General features: G+C 44.1%; 1 protein-coding gene across 1 annotated transcript; it reads left to right on the forward strand.

The window, feature by feature from the left end:
• Nucleotides 1-820: 820 nt before the first annotated feature.
• On the forward strand, nucleotides 821-12,495 carry LOC133094622 (zinc finger protein with KRAB and SCAN domains 7-like). The gene is made up of 4 exons (XM_061195258.1): nucleotides 821-863; nucleotides 8,156-8,247; nucleotides 8,557-8,686; nucleotides 10,583-12,495. The coding sequence occupies exons 2-4, from the start codon at nucleotides 8,233-8,235 to the stop codon at nucleotides 12,034-12,036; spliced, it is 1,599 nt and encodes a 532-aa protein (XP_061051241.1). The 5' UTR covers nucleotides 821-863; nucleotides 8,156-8,232; the 3' UTR covers nucleotides 12,037-12,495.
• The last annotated feature ends 13,107 nt before the right edge of the window (nucleotides 12,496-25,602 follow it).

Here is a 25,602-nt window from a genome sequence, read left to right on the forward strand (position 1 = left end):
CATAAGCAAAACCGAAGAACCGGCCCAAGACAGAAAGGCCCAAGATGGCAAAAGTCAACTCTCCTGAACCGGTTCTAGCCTGACCACGAGGGCAACACCTGTGCAGATGAGATGGAAGTGTGTGAAAGTTGCCTTTGCTTCATTACCATGCTAGGATCTCTGCCCAAAGTGGAGACTCGCACTTTGCTAGGCACAACTAGTGCTGAGTGCAAGGGAGCCCAGAGGAATGCTCTTGCTCCTGCTGTTTCTGGAAATCTCCACCTCTTCCCCCAAATTCTGATGGCACACCCACCTCTTACCCCTTAAAAGTTGCAGGCTTCCCTCCCTCAACGGGAAGGGGGCTTCAGAACAGGAGCTCTCCCCTCCTCATTCCTTGATCAACAAATAAAGTTTCTGCTCTGCTGAACCTGGTCTCATTCTATTGAGCCAGTAGCACCTCGCAAGGAAAGACCCAGTTGGGGTCCACCCAAGCAGTTGGGGATAAGAAACAGCTTTGATGTCATTCTTCTCTGGGGGGAGGGAGCCCTGGAGGGAAGCCCTGCACACACATGGGGAGGGGTGTAGGAAAACAGGACAAGACTGATAGAGATCTGGGGCACGAACAGAAGGCAGGCGTCCAGTGGGTTAGGTTAGGTGGGGAGCGCCGGGGACAAGCCTATGGGCTGGGCTCAGAGGCCGCCCAGAAAGGCACTAGGGCCCAGGAGAAGCCGAGACGTTGGCCCTCCCTGCTTCCTAGAGGGGCCTAGAGGCCCGGAGCGGCGATGCGCGTGCGCGATACGGGCCAGCGGAGAGCCCGGAAAGGGGGCTGGCGCCGGGCTGGTCGTGCAGTCCGCGGACTGAGAGTCTCGCGACCGGGGGCGTCGGTGAGCGGGGCAACAGGGGGCGTCGGGGGCTGCCGTGCGGGCGCGGGGTTCCCGGGGGGCGGCGGGTGAGGCTTGGCCTGGAGGCTGCGCCCGGGCGGGGGTCTGACCTGGGAGCCCGACCCGCCCCGGTGAGGGCGTATCTGCCTGCGCTTCGCTGCTCGGGGCGCGAATTTGGCGTACTGGTTTCTGTGTTTTATCACTTCTCCCAATTATGCAAACAAAGCGTATTCATTACAAGTAATTAGATGACGCGGGTGAGCGTAAGAAAAGTAAAAGTAACTGCAGTCCGTTAATGTTTTTGTCTGGAGCCTTCCTGACCTTTTAAAATTTGTGCATGATTATTCAAACTCTTACACGTATAGGTAAAATTTTAACTACGAAACAGGATCCTACTATTGCTTAAAAATTTTTTAGTATTGTAATAATATATGCATAACATTTACCATATGATACATAAAAATTTACGATTTTAACCATTTAAAGGGTATAATTCAGTAGCATTAAGTACATTCATACTGTTGCTTCTTGAAAATTATATCTTCAGCTTCCGGAATGCATTTGTTCATATATTGGTTAAAATTGATGCCAGCATTATGACACCACTGAGCTATATATTTGCAAGTATAATTAAAATAAAACATTTTGTTTGCAGTTTATTTCGTATAATACACATTACATGAAGCTGTAAATGCCGAGCAAGTGACGTTTGTGCAGAAAAATAGCAAATTCTTTATCAGGGTGATTATTTCTGTTTTCAAAATAAAAGAGTAGTGTCTATAAAATGCAGTTTTTAAACACAAGTAACAGCACTAACCTAAAACTACTCTACTGTCGTCTGACATATAGGCTTAAGAAATAAGAAAATGTTCTCATTCCTAAGTTAAGAGTGGTGGCAAGGGGGCTTCCCTGGTGGCGCAGTGGTTAAGAATCTGCCTGCCAATGCAGGGGACACGGGTTCGAGCCCTGGTCTGGGAAGATCCCACATGCCGCGGAGCAGCTGGGCCCGTGAGCCACAATTACTGAGCCTGCGCGTCTGGAGCCTGTGCTCCGCAACAAGAGAGGCCGCGATAGTGAGAGGCCCGCGCACTGCGATGAAGAGTGGCCCCCACTTGCCACAACTAGAGAAAACCCTCGCACAGAAACGAAGACCCAACACAGCCATAAATAAATAAATAAATAAAATTAAAAAAAAAAAACTTCTTAAAAAAAAAAAAAAAAGAGTGGTGGCAAGGAAAAGAACACCATCCTCTTTCAAGCTGTTTGCGGTTCTGTTACCAACCAGGGTTCTTGGCCTCCTTAATCAATAGAAATTAAGAGGCCTGACAAGAAATTCAGGCAAGGCAGCAGGAGGGAGCGAAAACAAGTAACAGGTTCCCTTGCCTGCTCCCTGAAGGGGTGGTGGGGTTTCTTACTTGGGGTGAGGGTAGGGGTAGGTCTGGGGGTCCCAACTGAGGGGTGGCTTCGGTCATCTACCCACCCTTGGTGGTGCTGTGTGCAGGGTACATGGGCTATACTCTGCTTTTGCTCCCAGCTCCTCAGAAGTGGCAGTTAGGTTTTTGGTCTTTTTGTATCTTGTTGTTCATAATTTGCCCCAGCTGGGCCTGGAAGCAGTTATTTTTAGTCCCTTATAGTTTCTTTGTGTTTTGTTGGTGGGGGAGATGTTTGTCTAGGTGCAGGCACTGCAGCGAAGGGTCCCAGGTCCCAGCCTGTCTCACTTCCAAACTGAAAACTCCTTAATGTTAGGTCGCTTATTTTGCAAGGAAGTAATTTGCTTAGGGATTTCAGGGAATTTCCATTTGTTATACACATGTGTATATCTGTGCATTTTCAGCGACTGACAAATGAGGCTGCTCTTGCATGTTGTTCTCAATGCTGAAGAAAGGCAGACAAATTTTGGTTTAAAAAGTAAGCCAAAAAGATGGGATTGTTTTGAAGATAAACCTCTATATGTACTAATAAGGAAGGGAAACTGACAAAAACATGAAAAATAGTAACTATGCCAAGGTTAAGTTTTCTGTGGCTCTGGTATCCAGGAAGCATTAGTGCATGAGCATTCTATGCTGTCATTCTCCGGAGCAAAAATACAGAAAATGTAGTAAAATATAAGTCATTTTACTTTGCAATCTTCAGTATTTTTAATATCAGAAACTGTCTGGAAGAGGTCCCTCAGGTGAGTCATCGTGTGCTCTAGATTGAATTTTTGAGCTTATACTCTTTCTTCCCTGATTTTAGACCTCATCCTCCTTCCTTGTTTTATTATAGTACATAAGACCTGTCGCTGGCTTTATTTCATTGTCTGTCTTCTCATAAGCTACTCAAGGCAGTGCTTTTTGTCTGTTTTATTCACTGCAGAGACCTTAGTGCCTAGGACATAGTAGGTGCTCAGTAAATATTTGTTAAATTAATGAAAGAAAATACAAATTGGAGATGATAAGCATTGACAGTATTCCATGCCCTTATTGCCAAGTTAATCCATAATATCTAGACATTAATATTTCTAGATAGAAATAAACACAGTAACTCAGACTTCTTCAGTTTAAAAACCTTTTTATTTTGGGACTTCCCTGGTGGTCCAGTGATTAAGACTCAGTGCTCCCAATGCGGGGGCACGGGTTCAATCCCTGGACAGGGAACTAAGATCCCGCATGCTGCATGGTGCGGCCAAAAAAAAAAAAACCTTTTTATTTTGACTAATTGTAGACTCACAGAGGGTGTCTGAACTTTACAGAGTTCCCTGATATCTTTACCTGTTTTGCCTAAAGGTAGTATCTTGCATAGCCATAGTATAGTCATCAAACTTAAGAAATGTACAGGGGTCTAATACTGTTAATTAAACTGCTGATTTATTTAGGGTTCATCACTGTCTCACTAATGTTCTTTTTCTGTTCCAGGATCCAATCTAGAATCCCTCATTCCATTTAATTGTCATGTCTTCTTGTTCTCCTTCAGTCTGTGACATTTCCTCAGTTTTACTTGTTTTTCATGATCTTGACACTTTTGAAGTATTTTATATTTGTAATTTTAGAGTGACCCTCTCGATTTGGTTTTGTCAGATGTTCTCCTGCTTAGATTGAGGATGATGTCAATATGTCTTCTTACTAGTGATACTACTTTTGATCCAGTATTTCTGCCAAGTTTCATCACTGTAAAGTTGCTGTCTTTCCTTTGTAATTAGTCATTATTTTGAGGAAGACATTTTGAGACTTTGCATAGAAATATCCTTTCTCCTCAACTTTTAGCCACTAATTAGCATTTCTTGGTGGATCTTGTCTGTAGCAGTTATTATTGTGTTGTTCTTCTAGGTGCCTTTCATTTCTATTTTTTCTTCTACATTTGTTAACTGGAATTCTTTGTGAGGAAGAGTTGTGCCTTTTCTCCCTTTTGTTTATTTACTTAATTATATCAGTTACATCAGTGTGTGATGTTCAGTGTTTATTTTGGGGGTTTATTGCATGTATTGTTATTTATTTTGTGGCTTAAGTTATTCTGATTTTGGCTATTGGGAGCTCTTTCAAGTTGACTTCTGTTTCCCCTTACATGCTTCCATCCTGTTGTGTGTCTTTCTCTGATTTTCAGGCACCACAAGTTACTCATCTTGTGTTTTTACCTCCCCCAGCCCTGGAATCGGCCATTTCTGCAAGGATTCCTGGTTTCATTTATTGTAGAGTGGTACTTAGAAACCAAATTTTGGGCACTAGGTTGAGCTCATTTTTTAATTGGCAAATTGGTATAAATATTATTTTAACATTTTAAATGTGTACTAGAAGCAATCTTTCTTTTAAAAATATTTTTTTAATTGAAGTATAGTTGATTTACAATGTTGCACCAATCTCTGCTGTACAGCAGAGTGACTCAGTAAAACACACACAGACTTCTCTTTTAAAATATTCTTTTCCATTATGGTTCATCACAGGATATTGAATATATTTCCCTCTGCTATACAGTGGGACCTTGTTGTTTATCCATCCTATATATAATCGTTTACATCTGCTAATCCCAAACTCCCAGTCCTTCCCTCCCCCAACCCCCTCCCCCTTGGCAACCACAAGCCTGTTCTCTATGTCTGTGAGTCTGTTTCTGTTTTGTAGATAGGTTCATTTGTGCCAAATATTAGATTCCACATATAAGTGATACCATATGATATTCATTTCTCTTTCTGACTTACTTGACTTAGTATGATAATCTCTAGTTGCATCCATGTTGCTGCAAATGGCATTATTTCGTAGAAGCAATCTTTCTTTAGTGGCAATTGCCTTAGAAACTTATTTGCTTATTATCAGTGTATAAAGTAAACCTTATGTACCCTCTCATTGGGCAGGAAAAACATGAGAACAAGAGACTACTTAATGAGGATTTTAAAAGGAAATCAAAATTACATTGCATATAAGATGGTAAAGCAAAATGACAGAAACAAGAAAATGTCCCTGAAAAATGCCCACATGATTGCTTGGGATTTCCCCTGTTCTTCTGAAAGCCATTTTCATTTGGGAATGAAACTGGGTGGAGGGATGAAGCTCTGGGGGAGAAGAGGCCTGCTCCATCTCAGGTTGCCCCCCAGGCCTGGGGGCTCCCATTTGTGGTATAATCTTAACAAGTTGTTGAATGAAGCTTTTCTTCTGTCCTCAGAAGCTAGTTGGGACTTGGAAGGAACCCTGAGGCATTAGGATACCTGAATTTAATTGGGCAGTTTCAGCTCACTGGCCCCATCTCTTTACTATGCTGTGGGGCTTTCATTCAGACTTCGAAAGGCCCAGGAGGTCATTAACTTTTTTTTTCTTTTAAAGGAATGGTTTTCTTTCTTTTTTTTTTTTAATTTTTTTTGGCTGTGTCGGGTCTTAGTTGCAACATGTGGGATCTTTGTCGCAGCATGTGGGAGTTGTGGTGCGTGGGCTTCTCTCTAGTTGTGGCACTTGGGCTCCATGGCGCATGGGCTCTCTAGTTGTGGTGTATGTGGGATCTTAGTTCCTTGACCAGGGATTGAACCATCGTCCCGTGCATTGGAAGGCAGATTCTTTAACACTGGACCACCGGGGAAGTCCCAGGAAATCACTAAATTGTATCCATGTTCATGGTTGCAGAGGCTGGGCTCAGAGGGCTGGAATCTTTTGCCATATTCACAGGCAGTTGCCCTCATTTTTCTGTTGGTCCGTCTTCTCATCACCTCTTTACAAATACTTCACTGACCTCTTTGGACATTTCTGCAGCAGCTGCTTCAGAACAGGTCAGCTTGGAGGCTGTTTGGTGCTAATTTCCCTGTGGGTCTCAATTTCCTGAGATAGGTCAGTGCCATTTACATTTCCCGCTGGGTGTGTTTCTTCAAAATATTTCTCTCTGGTCTCCAGTTCATTCTGTTGCGTCTCACTCCTGGATTTCTCTGCACCTGAGTGTCTTTCTCTTCCCCAGTCTGTTCTGCAATAGTTTGGCTGGGAAAGTCTCTTGCCTCTTCCTGTGACTCTCAGCTTCCTCCTGAGCAGCTTCCGTCGGTGCTGCTGCGGCTCAGCAAGGCTGGAGCCTGCCCCTGCCGCTCCGGAGGCACCTTTCCTCTTCAGCCTCCTCTTGTTGTTGTGTCTTCAAGTCTCTTTTTACAGGCCTTCAGTTATGTACCTTATCACTTCTCAGTTTTCCTTTGCTTTTGTTTTCTCTGTGTACTTATTTTCCTTACCCCACCGCCTTCTTTCTCAGCAAAGCTTCATTTCTCTGCCAAAACTTCAGCAGCTTCCAAAGTAGTTCTTCAATTGATTCTCCATCCCCTTGTAGCAGCACTGCAGTTTCTTTTATCTGGGTGGTGACAGGCTTTCTGGTGTGAGCCTTCTTCCCATCTCAGTTTACGGTTGTATCTTTTTTGTCAGTCCCAGCAGTGCTCGCTGAGTCCAGGAGACATTGCCTAGGTATTGGTTTGTAGCAAATATAGGAGATGATGGCCTCTATTTTAATCGTGGATGAAGGTAGTGATTTTTAAAAAATTTGCTTAACCATCGTGGGAGACAGAGGGTTCCATGCTCTCAGGGAAAGCTAGCCATCATCTGTGATTTGGTACACAGAGCAGTGGGGCCAGTTTGCAACAGGTGCCAAGGCCTGCTGTCCATATAATTTTCATATATAGTCTGAGGTACGGGTCTAACTTCATTCTTTTGTATGAGTACATCCAGTTGTCCCAGCACCATTTGTTGAAAAGTCTCTTTCCCCTTTGAGTGGTCTTGGGACTTCCATCAAAAATAAGTTGACTGTAGATGTATGGGTTTATTTCTGGACTCTTAATCTATTTCACTGATATCTGTCTATCCTTATGCCAGTATCACACTGTCTTGATGAGTGTTGCTTTGTCAAATGTTTTGAAATTGTGAAGTGTGAATCCTTCAACTTTTTTTTTTTTTTTTTTTTTTGGCTGTGCCGTGTGGCTTGTGGGATCTTATTTCCCTGACCAGGGATTGAACCCAGGCCATGGCAGTGAAAGTGCCAAGTCCTAACCACTGGACAGCCAGGGAGTTCCCTCAGCTTATTTTTATTTTTCAAGTTTCTTTTGCCTTGTACTGGAACTCTTGAATTTCCAGTGAATTTTATTATCAGCTTGTCAATTTCTGCAAAGGAACCAGCTGGGTTTCTGAAAGGGGTTGTGTTGAATCTGAATATCAATTTGGGGAATATCTGTTAGATGTGGGTTTAAAGAAAAGAGAGCGTAAATTAAAGGTTTTGACTGATGTCTGGAATCATTAACAAAACGTGGGAAGATAGGAAATGAAGATAGTAAGAAGATGCGTTTTTGATACTGAGTTTATGCTACTATGGAACACCAGGTGAAATGTTCGGTAGGCAATTAGAGCTTGTGTTAGATGTGGAGGAGAGAACAAGGAACTGGCAGAGCAGCATTAGAGAATGAGATCTCTGAGAGAAGGAAAGGAGAAGCTCTGAGACCTGAACGCCTACAGTGTCTATGATGAGAGGGCAGGTGAGGGAAGAGAAGCCAGGGAATGAGGGGCAGAGAGGTGAGGGGGAGGCCAGGCAGGCTGCTGCTGGGGAAGCCATGGGAGAGAGAAGGTGGTCAGAAATGTAGTTTCCTTCTGAGAGTGGCAGAGAGAGGGCTGGAAGGAGCCGCCAGTTCGGTTTGAACAGGGACCTTCTGTGCCTCCAGGAAAAATTCACAGCTCACAAAGGATAACGCCTTTATGGAACAGGGATGAGGGTCCGTGTGTGTGGAGCCACCTGGGTTCTCTTGAATCCACTTGCTGGGATACAGACCTCATTGGAGCCAAGAGCAGGGCTGGCCCCACTCAGAGCTTTCTTTCCTCCCTCAGCTCAGCATGCTTCCCCAGTGCCTGCCCTTCCCCAAGTGGGGAACGTAGGAGACCAAGCAGCAGCAACTGTGCTCCGGATGGTCAGGCCCCAGGTGAGCTTCCTGAGTTCCAAGTCTGTGGCCCAGGAATAGCTAGAGCTCATCTCCGGGTCTCTGGCCCATTCTGAGTCTGCTGCTGTGGCTTCCCCGCCTAACTGCTTCCCTTGGAGCTGCTCCCGTCCACTGAGTTCATTGACTGTATCTTGCCCTGGACTTCTCCTTTTATTAATGTGTCCTTCCAGCTTCCCACCCTCCCCCCACCCCTTTTGCCACCAGGGCCCCGACCCTGTGCTCTCAGTGCCCCTAATGACTCTGCCCCTCAGACTGAGAATGTCCCTGAGCAGTAGAAACTTGTCATTCCAGGAGGCTGCAGTGTTCGAGTTCCTGTCTGTGGACTATACTCAGAAGAAGTGGAAAGGTCCGGCACTCAGCCAGAAAGCAGCCCTGTACCGGAACATCATGCTGGAAAATTGCCGCAGCCTGGCCTCACTGGGTAATGACTCTGTTCCCCGGTACTTAGAGTCTATCTTTTTTACACTTTCTTTGGTATATTCGTTTTCTTTTTTAACTTTTTATTATGAAAATATAAAAAGACAAAGGGAGAGAATAGTATAATGAACCCCTCTCCATCATCACCCACTTTAATAGTTATTAACATTCTCCTATTATTAATTGAGCTGGGCCAGTTTATTAGAGTTTGTAGTTGGAAGGAGTAGAGTGCCATTCAGTTAGTTATTGTAAGGGATGAGCTAAGTTACTTACAGTAAGACTAAAGGAATGGAAGCCCTGAACAGACTGACCAGCTAGACCAGACTTCGGGAAACGAAGCCTTGTGGGGACCTGGGAACCTGGGAACCTCAGCAGTGGAAGTGAAAGGATTTTTACACAGTGTCGTAAGACAGCTGTGCCCTGCGTATCCGTTTTCTCCTCCCACTGATACCCATTCTCTTTACTCTGAATCTTTTTTCCCCCTCCGAGCTCCTTCTTAATTAGACTTTGTGTTTCCTCCTATGTTCTGCTTGCTGTGGCTCCTGATGGTTGCCTTCTCTCCATGCATCATTTCAGCTTGAGCTCTTACTTGTAGTTTCCTTAGTTTTTCCTACCTTCCGTTCAGAATTTATGTAGAAAAGGACTCCAAGGGTGGTTCAGCCATTAAATATCATCTTTGTTTGAGCAGAACTTTGGCCCAGGCCACGCAGAGGCTGATGACTAAACTACAGATAAGCTACACTTGCGTCTGGTGCTTGGCCCTGTTCCAGTCACCTGTTGTCCATCATGGGATGAGCTGGGTTGCTTGGCACAAAGCATGGTTGCCTCAGCTTCCCCTTGAGAAAGACTGGGGCAGGGCTGCTTCCTGGAAGGGGCTGTTGTCAGGGCAGGTTCTGGGGTTGACCGTTCTAATACAGTAGCCTAGTCTGGAGAGGGTGAGCTTAGAGTCAAGGAACCAAATATCTTTAACTTTCTGTATGCTAAGGTGGTATGATGGCTTGCGGCCTTGGTTAAGATGTGATTGAAAGGAACCAATATTTTTGTGTTTAGCTATGACCATGATTGCTCTGCCTTCTCCCAACTTTTGTATTCAAAAATTCTAGAATTCAAAAGCAGATACTCAGCTGTTCAGTCTCATTATGATTCCAGATTATCAAGATACAAAACATGTATTTTGATTTACGTTTCAAATTATAAAAATTAATTTTTATAGGAGTGCCTACTGGCACCTACCAGTCCAGTGCTCCAGGGACTAGGGGGTGCCCAATTTTACAGCTTTGCTTTCCCCTTCAATACTTTTCCCCAGTATTTCTCTACCCATGGCTTCTCCAAATCTTGTCACTGTCCTGTTACACCAGAATCACTTCTTTATGTACACTTTTTCCTAATCACATCCTCATAATATAAATTTCCTTTCTACTCTCAGGTTTGCCCACATTGTTTCTCTTATTTGATTTGAGGTATTTGCCACCACTCTCTCTTCCCAACATCTTTGCTGAGAACTGTGGAACCATACAATGTCATGGTTGGAAAGGACCTTAGGGTTCCTCTATTTACTAAGGAGACGTCGCATCTAAGTGACTTCTGGAAGATCACACCATGCTTTACAGTCTGGTCTCTTGCCTTTCAACTGGCCTTTTCACCTGGCTGTGCTGGCTCAGCATCCCTCTGTCCTGAGGGCTGTTCTTCCACCCTCCTCCACTGACCAGCTTCCCTTCTTTGTTTTTCTGTCCATGAAGAAAAATTTGAGCCATTTCCCATTTTCTCTCCTGTTCTTAATGTGTCTCCTCATTCCTTACCTGTAATGTGAAGTTTTTTCAAGTACATAGACTCCTGATGATTCTCTTTCTTCAGTAGGACAAGAAATGAGTGAAAGTTGTTTTCTTCTTTCTTTTGGCAGCAGGTGAGAACAGGATGGAGAGTTCAGAGTTGCCTCCAAAGCAGGAAATTTCTAAAGTTTTGAAGTCATCTGATAGGACCTCAGTAGTACTCTGTGGAATGATTCCTGGAGGACCAGAAGCTGGAGATGCCTGTGAAGAGGCTTTAGAGAAGCTAGAAGTTCAACCCTCAGGTGAAGAAGGGACCAGACTGGAAAGCGATTTCTTGGAAATGACACAGGAAGATAAAAATAAATCCACAAAAGATGGGTGTGATGAATATAAGGAACTTGGGGGACATCCAGACCTGTCCTCCAGTCCTACAGAACATCCAGGAGTTCTGAAGGGACAGAAATTCTATCGATGTGATGAATGTGGCAAAGCTTTTAATTGGAGTTCTCACCTCATTGGGCATCAGAGAATCCACACTGGGGAGAAACCCTATGAGTGCAATGAGTGTGGCAAGACCTTCAGGCAGACCTCTCAGCTCATAGTCCATCTCAGAATCCACACAGGGGAAAAGCCCTATGAATGCAGTGACTGTGGAAAGACCTATCGCCACAGCTCCCATCTCATTCAACACCAGAGACTCCATACTGGGGAGAAACCGTATAAATGTATTGAATGTGGAAAAGCTTTCAATGAGAGTTCCAAACTCTTTGACCATCAGAGAACCCATACTGGGGAGAAACCATATGGATGCAATGAATGTGGAGCGGTCTTTAGTCGGAGTAAAAGCCTTGTCCGCCATCAGGTACTTCACACTGGTGAGAAACCTTACAAGTGCAATGAGTGTGGGAAAGCTTTCTGTTCTAACAGAAATCTTATTGACCATCAGAGAATCCACACTGGGGAGAAGCCTTATGAGTGTAATGAATGTGGCAAGGCCTTCAGTCGAAGTAAATGTCTTATTCGACATCAGAGCCTCCACACTGGGGAAAAACCATTCAAATGCAGTGAGTGTGGGAAAGCCTTCAATCAGATCTCTCAACTTGCTGACCATGAGCGTATTCATACTGGAGAAAAACCTTTTGAATGTAATGAATGTGGTAAGGCATTCAGTCTGAGTAAATGTCTCATTCGACATCAGAGACTTCACACGGGTGAAAAGCCTTATAAATGCAATGAGTGTGGAAAATCCTTCAATCAAAACTCATACCTCATTATTCATCAGAGAATTCACACTGGTGAGAAACCTTATGAATGTAATGAATGTGGGAAGGTCTTCAGTCATAATTCTAGCCTTATGGTACATCAGAGAACCCATACTGGGGAGAAACCATATAAATGCAAAGATTGTGAGAAAGCCTTTCGTGACAGCTCACAACTCACTGTGCACCAAAGAGTTCACACTGGAGAGAAACCCTATGAATGTATTGAGTGTGGGAAAGCCTTCAGTCAGCGTTCTACTTTCAATCACCACCAGCGAACTCACACTGGAGAAAAGCCCTCAGGTCTGGCTCGGTCTGTTTCTTAAGGCATGATTCTCTAAGACAGCAAGGAACTCTGAGTTAAGGTTTCTGTATAAGAAGTATGCTCACCCTGGTCTCCTCTTGGAACCACTATTCAAAGTGGATCATTCCCTAAATGCTCTCTGGTGGTCAGGAAGGTGGGAGAGTGGAAGTAACAGTACCATCCTTCCCCACTAAGGACTACACATTTCATGTGCTTGTAGGTTTCCTTTTTCTTTCACCTTTTTTTGTTTTTGGCCGTGCCATGTGGCTTGCAGGGGATCTTTCCCGACCAGGGATCAAACCCACGCCCTCAGCAGTGAAAGCAAGGAGTCCTAACCAGTGGACCACCAGGGAATCCCCTTCTTTCACTTTTTAAAAAATTAAAATCTATCTTGTTTCTTAATTATTTGTTCCATAATTATATTCTTAAGGAAAGAGGTATTTCCTTATTCTATTCCACCTCCTCCATTTTACCATTTATATCAAGTCATTCTCCAAGACTCTGAGTCATTCTTTCTACCTCTTGAATGTGGCCCATTTAAAACTACTTTAATCTAGACTCATCACTTGTGTTCTCTACCTAGAAAAGCTTTTCTTCCTGTTTGCCAATCTGTGTCCCTTGAACCTTTCAGATCTAGGTCATCTCTGAAGAACTGTCTTCTTCAAATGCTCCTTTTTTCCTCCTAACCTGTTGATTGACCTCAGTGTTTTGAATTAACCTGTGCTATAATTTGTAATTGTTAAATAATTGCCTTGTCAATTCTCAACCTAATGCCCCTTTGTGTCCTTTTATACTAACTTCATGTAGGCTTTGAGGTTGGGTATAGTATCTATTTCTTTTAGCATATAGATAATACTTTGCATATTTTAGTTGTTAAATAGCTTTTTAAAACTCACCTCTCCAACTGAACCATGCTTAAAGTGGGCATAAACTCCCCTTTCACCACCAGACCTAAAATTTCTAAAGATATCACATACAAAGGCCTCATTCATATCTTCTCCTTGTGTCCTTTAGAGTCTTACTACTGTTACCTCAGCCTCAGACAGTTAATGGATTTGTGTTTGAGTTTGTGCAGGTGTGTGTGTATGTATCTAGGTATTGGAGGCAGCTGTCATGTTCCAGTGATATGTACTGTGCCATGAACACGGACTCCAGTTCTGTACTAGCTTTCTCCACCCTGCTGTCTAAGTGAACAAGTTAAGAACAGCATCAAAGTTTACTGCAAAGAAGACTCAACTTCCATGGCAATTTCAGTTCCTAGCATTCTTGGATGATTGGAATGAACAGTAATGAAGTTTGTGACAAGATAATAGAGTCACACCATTCTGATTTTCTTACCAACTAGTTCTAGATGCCTGCAACTGTCATCTGATTTTTAGGTGAGAGGTGTACGCTTAATTATTGTGATTATCTTCTGGGCCAACTTTCATACCTCAAAGGCATAAGAAACAAAATCTTTTCAGGGAATTTCCTCTTCTACAGTCATGTATCAGACACAAGTTTTTCTTTCCATCCTTGTAGTAGGGCCTCAATGCTAGGGGATCTTTGCCCCTGGTAGCTACCCTCTTCCTCTTAGCAATATGACAGGATCAGCAGTGTGGCAGAGGAGGAGGAGGTTAGAGGGGCAACGTCAGGCACATAACCTAGAGGAGAGAGATTTTTGTGAGCTGTGATTTATGTCTCCGAGACAGTGGAGAAGAAGGGGAAGAGAGTTGGGGCTCAAGAAAATAAGAATTAGATATGATTCTGGGTGAGGCATCTCAGAAAAGGTTAGAGTGTTTATTAGGAGCCTAAAAAATTACTGAACCAAGGACAGAACTGGAAATTTGCCATTTGTGAATATTTTAAATTTCTGTTATAGCTATATTTTTGGTGTTTATTTTCATTTTTTTTAAACTGGTAGGACTTTCTTTTTTAAAGTGTTTTACTTTGGAAGCTCCCAGATTCCAGGGGAGAGCCTAACCCCATATGAACACACGGGTCCAGCCCTCTACTCTGATTTCAACATGACTGGTTATGTCTTTAGTAGAGAACCCTCTGTCGAGTATTGTAATTTTTTATCTTCTGGTTCTGCTCATACTGTACCACACTAAGTCTCTGGAGGGAGGGATCCAGCACTGTTCATAACCCTGTTAGCTGACCACCACCTGTCCGGGGTAGGTGCTAAGTAGCAGTGAATGTCCTCACTTGCTAGAAAAGCACTCAGGCTCTTGGTTGGAGGAAAAGGGGCTACGTTTGAAAGCCACACCTCAATTTCTACTGGTTATTGCTAGTATTTTAATAATTAGTGACTTTAAAAAAAATTTACTTGGATCCAGTTACCTTGCTAGATTAGTTCTGGTTTGAAGAGTTTTTCAGTTTCATTTCCTAGCTTTTCTAGGTATACAATAAATAACGATTAGTGTTCTCTTAATTCTAATCTGTATGCCACTTACGTCGTGCATGAGCACAAATATTTTAAAAATGTTGAATAGTGAATAACAGGCTTTCAGTGTCTTGTTCCTAACTTTCAGGAGAAAGGTTTTTTAGGATTTCACAGTTTTATATGGCGTTCACCCTCATTGTTTTTGATAAATACTCTACTCTGTTTGGGAAGCTTTCTTCTATTCCTATTTTTAGAAGAAGCAATATGTTATAGTGGTAAAGAGCACAGATTTTGTGCCTGGAAGCCTAGGTTCAAATCCTGCCTCCACCACTTTCTTTAGGTGTGTGATCCTGGGCAAGTTGCTTTGCTTCCTTTTGTCTTCCATGTGTAAAATGGAGCTACCTCATAGGGCCTTGAGGATAAAATCAGTTCGTAAGTGTAACGCACTTGAAACAATACTTGGCATGTAGTATACCCTATAGCAAATTATTATTGTACTTAAGTTTTTATTAGGAATGGATGCTAAGTTCTGTCAGACTTTTAAAAATCTGTTGGTGTAATGTTATGGTTTTATCATTCTTTTCAGAATCGATTTTGTTGGCAAGTTTCCAAATGAAATTTCCTTGTGTTCCTGGAATAAAATCCATTTTTTTGTGGTGATTTTATTTTATTTTTTAAGTACAGAACTAGATTCAACTTGCTTTGCAAAATGAATTTGGAAGTTTTGTTTTTTTCTCTTTTATTACCTGGAAGAGTTTGCATAATGAGGGGATTATTCTTTGAAGCATAAAAATAACTGGGCCTGATCCCTTTTTGGGAGGAAGGGGATTGGGAGGGACATATCTTTAGCAGCTGTCTTAGTTTGGGTTGCTATAACAAAATACCATAGACTGGGTGGCTTAAACAACAGACGTTTATTCCTTACAGTTCTGGAGGCTGGGAAGTCCAAGATCAAGTTGCCAACATGGTCAGGTTCTGGTAAGGATCCTTTGAGTCTTGGCTGCCGTCACCTTCTTGCTATAGCCTCACATTGTAAAGAAAGAGAGCAGCTCTCTGTCTCTTCCTCTTTTAATAAGGACATTACTTCCATCATGAATGCCCTACCCACGTAAACTAATCTAACCCCGGTTACTTCCCAAAGGCCCAACTCTACATACCATCACCCTGGGGATTAGGGCTTTAATATATGAATTTCAAGGAAACAAACATTTGGTCCATAAATTCTGAGTCTGGCTTCCCCAAATTCATGTCCTCATTTGCAAAATAAGTTAATTCCATCCCAACAGCCCCAAAGTCTTAATTCAGCATTAACTCTGAAGTCCACAAAGTCTCATCTAAATCAGATATGGGTGAGATTTGAGCTACAATTCATCCTGAGGCAGAGTTCCTCTCCAGCTGTGAACCTGTGAAACCAGACAGGTTATGTGCTTCCAAAATACAGTGCTGGGACAGTTATAGGATCAACATTGTATGTTGAAAAAACCTGCAGTTTTTCCCTCCTGTGTCACCTTCACTACTCAGAACGTTTCAGTTCTTACACTTGAGGTCACCAGATGTGTGTCTTCCCCCACACTAATTCTCTGCAACACCAGCTGGGTGTCCTACTATTTAACTCAATTCTGACTCTACGTGGAAATAGATCACACAGCTTAAGGGCTTAGTCTCATAAGACACACACACCTCATCCCCCCACCCCACCCCCACCAACTTTAGATACTAGTTCCAAGCCCAAGTTATCACCTGTGTTACTGACCAACCAGCTATAGATCAGAGGTTCCAACAACCCCCTCTTTGGGTTTAATTTGCTAGAGTGGCTCACAGAACTCAGGAAAACAGTTTACTTACATTTACCGGTTTATTATAAAGGGATATGATAAAGGATACATATGAATAGCCAGATGAGGACATACATAGGGTAAGGTCTGGGAAGGTCCTGAGCACAAGAGCTTCTGTCCCTGTGGAGTCAGGATGTGTCACCCACTGGGGAGCTCTCTGAACCTGGTTCTATTGGGATTCTTATGGAGGCTTCGTCGTGTAGGCATGGTCAATCATTAAGTCCATTCCCAGCCCTTCTCTCTTATCAGGAGAACGGGACTGGGGGAAGGGGGCTGAAAATTCCGAGCTCTGAATCATGGCGTGGTCTTTCTGGTGACCAGCTCTCATCCAGGAGCTCATGCAGAGTTGCTTTATTAGAATAAAAGATGCTCCTATCACTTAGGAAATTACAAATGTTTCAGGACCCCTGTGTCAAGAACCAGGGTCAAAGACCAAATATTAGAACAAAAGATGCTCCTAGAGCTCTTATGACTTAGAAAATTACAAGGGTTTCAGGGGCTCTGTGCCAGGAACTGGGGGCAGAGACCAATGTAATCTCACACGTTCCAATTCCAAAAAGGAGAAATCAGAAGGAAGAAAGTGTGCTAGGGCCTGAGCAAGTCCAAAACTTAGCAAAGCAAGTTACATGAGATCTTAAGGCTCAAGAATAACTTTTTGGTCGGTCCTCTGCCCTCCAGGACCACTGGGGTGATGGTCCCACCTTCTGGATGCTCTGGGGAGCATCCAGAGCTCAGACAGAGTCAGAGCTCCGGGGGAGTCTATCCCAAGGCTCTGGGTGGCTCTGCCCCCATGGCTTCTGTGGAAGCTGTCTGGTCTGTTTGAAACCGAGGTGGTAAACCCTGATCATCTCTGAATCACCTTTAGGGTTATTCTTCCTTTGTCTTGAAGAATAAGCACACTTTTGCAATCTGTCTTCACTTCTTGTTTTAGGACTTCAGACGCAGTCAAATTGGAGGTTAGGGCTTCAACATGTTAATTTAGGGGGGACACAATTTAGTCTATAGCAATACCTCAATTCCCCTGCAATACACCGCCAGTGGTAGGCCTAGATCTGCGCAAGCCCAGTTATCCCCAGAACTACTTTTCATCCACTGTGTTGACATCCTCATTGCTGGCCTGACCAAGAAACAAGTTGACCAGTCCCTACATAAGGTTGTAGATCTTATGACATGCAGGAAGGGCCCACAACACTGATGAGATGCAAGGACCTGCTCAAAAGTGCAGTTTCTGGGAGCCACCTGGGCCAGTAATCAGAGGAGTATTCCTGATAAAGTCAGCCGAAAACTGCTGTCCTTGGCAGCCCCTGCCAACAAGAAAGAGCCTCCATAACTGGTAGGCCTTCTTGGCTATCAGAGGCAACATGTATCAAATCTGGGTATTCTTTTGGTCCCTTATGTCACGGTTACCCACAAGACAGCCATCCTTGGATGGGATCCCCAACAGCAGCAGACTCTAGAGACTGTGCAAGATGCATTGGCATGGACCCCGTCATTGGGACCAATGGTGCTTGCCAGCCCTCTGGAGCTCCACATCTTGGCGATTTACTTGTGAGGATTGGAGCCTATGGCAACAAGAGACTGCTACTTGGGTACATAGGCCCCTTGGGTTTTGGACCAGTGAATACTAAAGATAGCTGCCAGATACACCCCCTTCAAATGGCAACTCCTAGCTGGCTTTTGGCCCTAATGGAAACAGAGCTCCTGACCACCAAAACCCTGTATGTGACCTTAAGACCTGAGCTGTCCATCCTCAAGTGAGTACTCACTTATCCTACTAATAAAATAGGACAGGCTCAGCAGAGTGCTATCATTAAATGGAAATATTACATCCAAGATCAAGCCTGAGTGGGATTCCAGGGGGTCAGCCAACTCCATGAAGTAGCTGCCTTTCCAGAAAAGGCTGAACAGGCTGTAGGCTCTCGCTACTCCCTTAGTGAAGTGCAGCCCACGGCTCAAAGATGTTCCAGCTGATGGTATCGTTTGTGTTTGCACTTTTTTTTAATGAGTTGGTCAGTCAGATGCAGCCAGAGGAGGAGACAGAGGAGAGGCACAGGAGAAAAAAAAGACCCAAACTTTATTATACTCACTCATCCTAGAGACAGGAGGCATGGCACTCCACGCCGGACCACATGGGTAAGCCACCAGGGTGGTGAAGAGTCAGGGGTCAGGAGTGAGGGGAAGGTTTAGGCCATGGTCTTTACAGGGATTTTCAAGGGAAAGGCAAGGCAGGATTTGATGGGTTTGGGGCTGAAGGGGTGGTTCCTAGTTGCCTAGCACCTGGCCCTGGGATGATAAAGGCAGAGGAATATTGTCTCCTGGGGTGTATGGGCCAGTAGAGGTGGTGAGGCTCTGGACTGGTTAGTTTGCATATCAAAGACATGCCTCTGGCTGGGCCATTTGCTATCTCTAAGAATTGGCTAGCCCTAGGAAGGGCAGTCTCCCCAGCTAGAATGGTTTTTTTGGGGGGATGTCAAACATCATAGCATACAGAAAATTTAAAAAAATATTTAAGTACAATCAGTCCTCTGAAGTTTTGGCATCATGTTAACGAAAGTTTGGGGTGATGATAATGGAGATGTTTAGAGAGTAGGGCAAAGTTGCCCGAAACAGCATAGAAAAGATTTTATTATGAGAGTAGAATAGAGGAACATTCTATTCTAGAATGTAGAATTATAAGGAATTATAATGTAGAATTATAAGGAATCTCTGCAGGCCAGCCCATAACTAAGTTTCCCATTTTTATGGCATTAGCCAAGAAAAATAGATTTGAAATTTGGGGAGTCTAAGAGCCTCAAGGTTAAGAAAAACAACGAATCACAAACAAGTCACTGGGTTTTCCCAAATAAATGCAACCAACTTCAGCTATAGCCAATCAAGCAATTTCCTTGCTTTTCTTCCTTGTCCTCTCTATAAAAACCTTGCATCTAGCTCCTGTTGGTGGAGTGCTCCTAACTACTTCCAGGTTGGTGCTGATTTGAACTGATGTTTGCTCAAATAAACTCTTAAAAATTTTAATGTCTCAATTTACCTTTTAACAGTACCAACTGTTGGTGATGTTAAAGGGACATAGAAATTGTCATGACTCCTAGTGGAAATAGGCTGAGTTTTTTTGTTTGTTTGTTCTGTTTTGTTTTTGTTTTCTGGCCGCACCTTGTGGCTTGTGGGATCTTAGTTCTCTGACCAGGGATTGAACCCGGGCCCTTGGCAGTGAAAGCGTGGAGTCCTAACCACTGGACCGCCAGGGAAGTCCCAAGGCTGAGTATTTTAGTGAGAAATCTTGTATTGCTTGGAGAACAGTGTGAACACTCAATTTGGACATGTAAAGATAAAACTCAGAATTGGTCCCTTCCATCCAGGAGCTCTCAAGCCAGCAAGGGGCATAAGATCTATAAAAACATAAATATGGCATAAGCTGAACGTAAGAAGTGTCACAAGAGAAAAGACCTGGCTTAGATTTAGAGAATGTTCATTTATTTATTCAACAAGTGTTTACTGAGCATCTGCTATGTACCAAGTGCTATTCTAAGTATTTGGTGTGTGGCTGAAGCACGGACTCTAGTTTGTCAGCTCCATTTTAGGCCTGCAATCCCCTTTCTGCATGACGGAGCTTTAGCCTACTCACAAGAAATGCGCCCAAGCCAGATATGTTCCCTATCAATTCTTTTTTCTTTTTTTTTTTAAATTTATTTGGTTGCACCGGTCTTAGTTGCAGCACGTGGGCCCCTTAGTTGTAGCAGGCGGGCTCCTCAGTTGCCGCTCGACAACTCCTTTTTTGCTGCACGCGGGCTCCTTAGTTGTGGCATGCATGTGGGATCTAGTTCCCTGACCAGGGATGGAACCCAGGCCCCCTGCATTGGGAGCATGGAGTTTTATCCACTGCGCCACCAGGGAAGTCCCTCCCTATTAATTCTTACCTTTGCCTTCCTCTGATCCTAGAACTGGAATAATGCCTTTTGCTGATACAGATGGTTAATGGTCCCTGAGGAATAATGGATCTGTGTCCCCCAGGGGGAGGAGAAACCTCCGGTTCCGGTTGATATGAACGTGCTTCTTCATTAGTGGTCAGATTCTATCTTTGGCTTTGGCTCAATGTTTTACCAAGGCTCTTGTCCCAGAATCATACTCCTGCCCCTTCCTTGAATAGAAACCAATTATCTCAGTTTCAGAAGGAAGCTGCAAAGAGAAAAAAAACACGGACTTCTTAGAACCACCTAGGCCCAAGATGGTGGAAGATATGACTTCCAGTAGATCTTGAGCCTCATTATACACTCATTGTAATACTTTAGGATGCTAAAAGACACACCCACCAGTACCGTGACAGTTGACAATTGCCATGACAACAACCGGAAAAACCCATTCAAGGACTGAAAAGGCGTGTTGCATCAGTTCTGCGTCCAAACCACACCCCTGTTCTTAGATAAGTCATAAATATTCCTCCCACTCTTTCCAATTCCCTACCTTTAACCTCGACCCTACTATATATTTGGCGTCTCTGCCCGAACTGGGTTGAGAAGTTGATTTGTGAACTAGGTTTCTGGTTCTCCATTCTTTGGCCATTGAATAAAGCTTGTGCTGTTCCAGTCTCAGCATCGGTTTAATAATTGGCTGCGTGAATCTAATCGGGAAAAGAACCTCCCTGGCTGAGACAAAAGGTCGCGGGTCCAGTCAACCAATTCGGTAATACTTTGAATCCCCCTGTACCTCTTTCAGCGGCGCCGAGTACAGCTGCTAATGCCTCTGGATGGTCATCTGCCTGATCCTTCCTGTATGCAAATTACCTACAACATACTTCATAATTGCACTTTATGGAGTTGCCTGCTTCATTTCTTTGGTCTCAAAGTTCCTTCTCAGTTCAGAGGTTATTGTGGAGCTTAACAATAGCTTGCCATCTTAGGCTGGGAAGGTCATTTCAAGATAAGACAATTGCACCCTCCCCCAGTGGAAAATTAGCAGCAGTCACAAGCAGTTGGCGGTCCTGGAAGATTGAGCAACGACACACCCAGCCCTAACCACCACATGGGTGGAACATTAATCCGAGGGTGACCAGAAGGGACCATAAAAGAAGTCCAGTTTCTCTCCCCCGGGGGCAGACCCCCTGTTGGTCTCACCCGCTGCTCCCTTGCAGTGTACTCAGTAAATCTCGCTTTCTACCCTAGCTTCTGACTCGGTAAATTCTTTTACAGCTCGAGTTGCTGGCCCCATCACTGCACCCTGCGGCAGTTATCATTACATACCCCTGCCATCCAACACTTGGAATACAGCAATAAACAAAAACAGATTCCATAGTCTTTCTTCCCCATGTCTATGGCCTGACACAAAGATAGACAGATCCCTTACCCATTACCAATAGAGTTTCAACTCCCCATGAGAGCCTTCCTGATCCTGCCTCTACCCCTGCATCCAGAGGCATACCGTAATCTTTTTGGAGGAAGATAGGGGAGGGCTTAGAGGGGTAAGGGGTGGGGGAAGGATGTGTGTGAATTCCTGGTAAGGGAAGGGGGGCTGAATTCCATTTTAAATCCTTTTTAGTATTACTTAAAGTATCAGTATTTCTTTGATATAAGTTAGAAAGTAGTTTAAAAATTCACGTACAAACATCACTTTGTAAAAGAGAACACATTTTTTGATTTCCTGTTTTTCCCCACAAAGAGGGGCTCAGGGTTTGTGACCAGAAGGAGTGAAAATCCCACCAGGACAATTTTCTTTCTGTCACTTGGCTACAGCTGATTCTCAGTTGTACATTCTGATCTTTCTTCGGCCACAGCCCAGACCCCCATCCTCACTCACCATACCCAAACTTACCTCTTCACATTTCAAAATAGGAGGTAAAGGAAATTCCCTGGCAGTCCAGTGGTTAGGACTCCAAGCTTCCACTGTTGCGAGCCTGGGTTCGATCCCTGGTCAGGGAATTAAGAACCCCACAAGTCACGTGGTGCAGCCAAAAATAAAAAAATAAACAAAATAGAAGGTAAAAATTAGGGGGGACCTTTCCCCCTTCTTTTTCAAAGTCAGAAAGCTGATACATTTTAAATTTGAAAACACGCAAATGAAAAAAACCCTTCGGCCTGTGGCTTTTGCACGCTGCAGGGAATCAGGGTAAAAGGAAGGATCCTGCACTCCCAGGTTGTCAACTTTGGCTACATGTTGGGATCACCTGGGGAGTTAAAGAAGTAGGAACACTTGGGCCCCACCCGCAAAGCTTTGCATTTAACTGATGTGCAATGTAAACGCTTTAAAAGCTCCCCAGGGGATTATACTGTGCAGCAGAATTAAGAGCTGGTGATTTACATTCACAGTTCCTTGCTACTCAAAGCCCGGTACAGGAACACAACATGGGCACACCTGTGAGTTTGTCAGACATAGTCTTTGCCCCCTCGCACACCTCCCAAATTAGAATCTGCAGTTTAACCAGTTAAACCTGTTTAACCTCAAGTGATTTGCATTCCTATGCACATTAAAGTTGGAGAAGCTCTGCCCAGGGCTCCTGCCAAGCAAACTGGCCCAATGCGAAAGGAGGTAAAACACTCAGGAAACAGAGCTCCAAGAATAGGCCCCCAACCGGAGGACGGAAGAGACCTCCTTGCTACAGGCTCTGTGCTGTGGCTCTCAGAGAAATCAGGTAGTGGCCGAGGTGGGCTGAGCCTCAGGGAGCTGGGCAGGACTTCAAAACAGAGCTGCTCTCTGAGCAGAGCAAACAGAGCAAAGAGACTGCTTCTGCAGCGGTGCAAACGCTGGAGGGGCCGATCTGCTGGATCTGTTTGACCACACCAGTCTGGGTGCTGTCCATGTTAGCTGCTGTCCCGTTGCATAAGCACACCCCAAACACAGAACCTGCTCGAGCTCCTCTGTGATGGGAACATTCTGTTCTCAAACAGACAAAACAAACAACTCTTTCCTTTGGGTGGTTATGAATGTTCATTTCCCATCCCCCCCACCCCCTTCAGCCCCACCCCTATGGAGACAAGTTATCAGGAACATTATTTGTTGAACAGTAATTAGTACCAAGGCTGCAAAGAACTGTTGACTTATAGAAAGACACAAAGTTAGTGTTGTGAGTTTGAGTTTTATCTGGGGTCTTGCTGAGGACTAAAGCCTAGGAGAGAGCCACTCAGCTCTGATGAACTGCTCTGAAGGGGTAGGGGAGAAGCCAGTTTAAATACGATTTTTGGCTAGGAAATAAGTGTAGTCAAGCATACATCTTGGTACAGAATTTCAAATGCGTGCATCAAAAGAAAAAGATACTGCAAATCATAAAGAACAGATGTCTCAAGTTAATAGTTTTAGTGCTTTTCTATGTATGGGAAGTTTCAGAAAGCCAGGGCCATTAAAATGTTTCCTGAGATATACATCTAACTATCTATGGGCCTGCCTGTTCATGTGTATCCAAAGCACAAGGTGCCTCATCCTGTTTTTTTCTTTAAATTCCTCTTGGAGTGCAACTGTCAGGTCAGCAACTGCAGTGGGTTATGACTTAACCCTTGCAGAATTGGGTGGTGAGCAACGCTCTTTGGCTTAGCGATCCTAATTTTTCTGTGTCCATAGAACAAAGAGCTTTATTTGGGGTCTTGGGAATCGCAAATTGGGAGACACAGATTTGGGTAAAACCGAAGGAGTGTTCTGAAGAAGAGAAAGAATCAGGGGCTTATAAAGGCAAAAGCCACAAGATTGTTAAAGTTGTCTTGCAAGAATTATGATTGGCTCTAATGCAAAAAAGAAATATTTGCCCTTAAGGGTTAGGCTGTCATGAGTTATTTAGGGTAAGGGTCTGATAAGTATCTTAAGTTTCTGGAACATGCGTAGATGTTCTGGATGCCTGCCTTTATAAGTCAATAAGTGGTCAAAAGTTCAGATTCCATCCTGGCTGAGATGTGTATAAGTCCCACTTCCTCAATTACCTCCTGGCTCCATTTGAGTGAGCTCTCTTAGCAATACTGACTCCATTTTTATTTTCCTTTCACATAGTTCAAAAGGAAATTCATGGACACATTAGGCATAGACGAGCAGTCCCCATTTTCCTTTCTGGGTACGTTGGATATTTTCCAGTTGCATCTCCCCCCCCCCGCCCCCCCGCTATTAACTCTTGGTTCTTCTCAACCCTGCCTTAAGACTTGGAAAGCTGACCTTCTTGGACTGCCCTCCAGCTTCCAGTTGGGTTGGACCAGTGGCAGGCCCTGGCAGAAGGTCAGAGAGAGAGTCAGGCTCAGGTACTTATTCCCCCAGCTCACTTTGTATTGGACCATGGGTTGAGTATGTCCCTAAACTGAAGGCCACAGCTTCTGTCAGGTAGCCTGCTCCTACAGGTGGTAATAGCTTCCTGTTAAAAAATGAAATTCAACTGAGCAAATTTTAAAGATCTTGTTGGCCTTATTCAGCAATTCATGAATCAGGCAGCATCCAACCTAGCAGATAGAAAGGAGCTCTGAGGAGCTTTGCAAAATGAAAGACTTTTATAGGCAGAAGGGAGCAGGAACAACGAAGTTATACAAGGCAAAAAAGCGGGTTGGTTATAAGGTTACTTTCCTTTACAAGGGAATGGCAGAGGTCTATTAGGCAGATTACCTAACTAGTGCTGATCAGGAAATTCCTGATGGACTGGGGCTGGTTTAAAATTCCACTTCTGGAGGAGCCAAAACTTTTTAAAATTTTTTATTTATTTATTTTGTCTGCAGCAGGTGTTAGTTGCGGTATGCGGGCTCTTCATTGCAGCATGTGGGCTCTTGGTTGTGGCATGCATGTGGGATCTAGTTTCCTGATCAGGGATCGAACCTGGGCCCCCTGCATTGGGAGCACGGAGTCTTACCCACTGGAGCACCAGGAAATTCCCCCAAAACTTTTAGTTAAGTTTTATTTTGGTGGCTTGGCCCTTAGCATGAGCTACTCCATTTGGGGCCTGTTGCTTTGTTTTTATCATTTCAAATATTGCTAGCCTTGGCGTTTTGTACCACCTCTTGGCCCGTTTCCTTAACAGTTACAGTTTTATATGTCACCCCTTGAACTCTCCTCAGTTATTCAGTTTTCATGTGCCATTGGTTTCTCTTCCATCTCATCAATAGCTCTCTGGTGCCAGGATCCATTCTCTCTTTCCATCCTTGGTGGCTGGGGCATTGACAAAGAACCTGGGGTGGTTCAGACGGCTGAAACAGAGCCTCAGCACACGGATGAGCATCCCTCCTACTGAAACATCAGTTGGCAACATGCTGAGGCCTGGCACTAGGATGCATGTACCAGAGGGCAACCAGGACAGCTACCTGGCCCCTTGACACAGCAGCTTGCACGTGTCCTCCAATGGCAGCAGGTCGTCTTTACGGCATTGGCTCCACACCCTCCAGGTTCTCTGATGCTGTCGATAGAAGACATTTGCTCCTACAGGGACTGGGCAGTCTCCTGA

This window comes from Eubalaena glacialis, chromosome 7 (assembly GCF_028564815.1).
Source record: "Eubalaena glacialis isolate mEubGla1 chromosome 7, mEubGla1.1.hap2.+ XY, whole genome shotgun sequence".
Taxonomy (NCBI): Eukaryota; Metazoa; Chordata; class Mammalia; order Artiodactyla; family Balaenidae; genus Eubalaena; species Eubalaena glacialis.

Coding starts and splice junctions, on each gene's coding strand:
- LOC133094622 (XM_061195258.1), top strand. Junction 8,687..10,582: donor CCGCAGCCTGGCCTCACTGG/GTAATGACTCTG, acceptor TTCTTTTGGCAG/CAGGTGAGAACAGGATGGAG.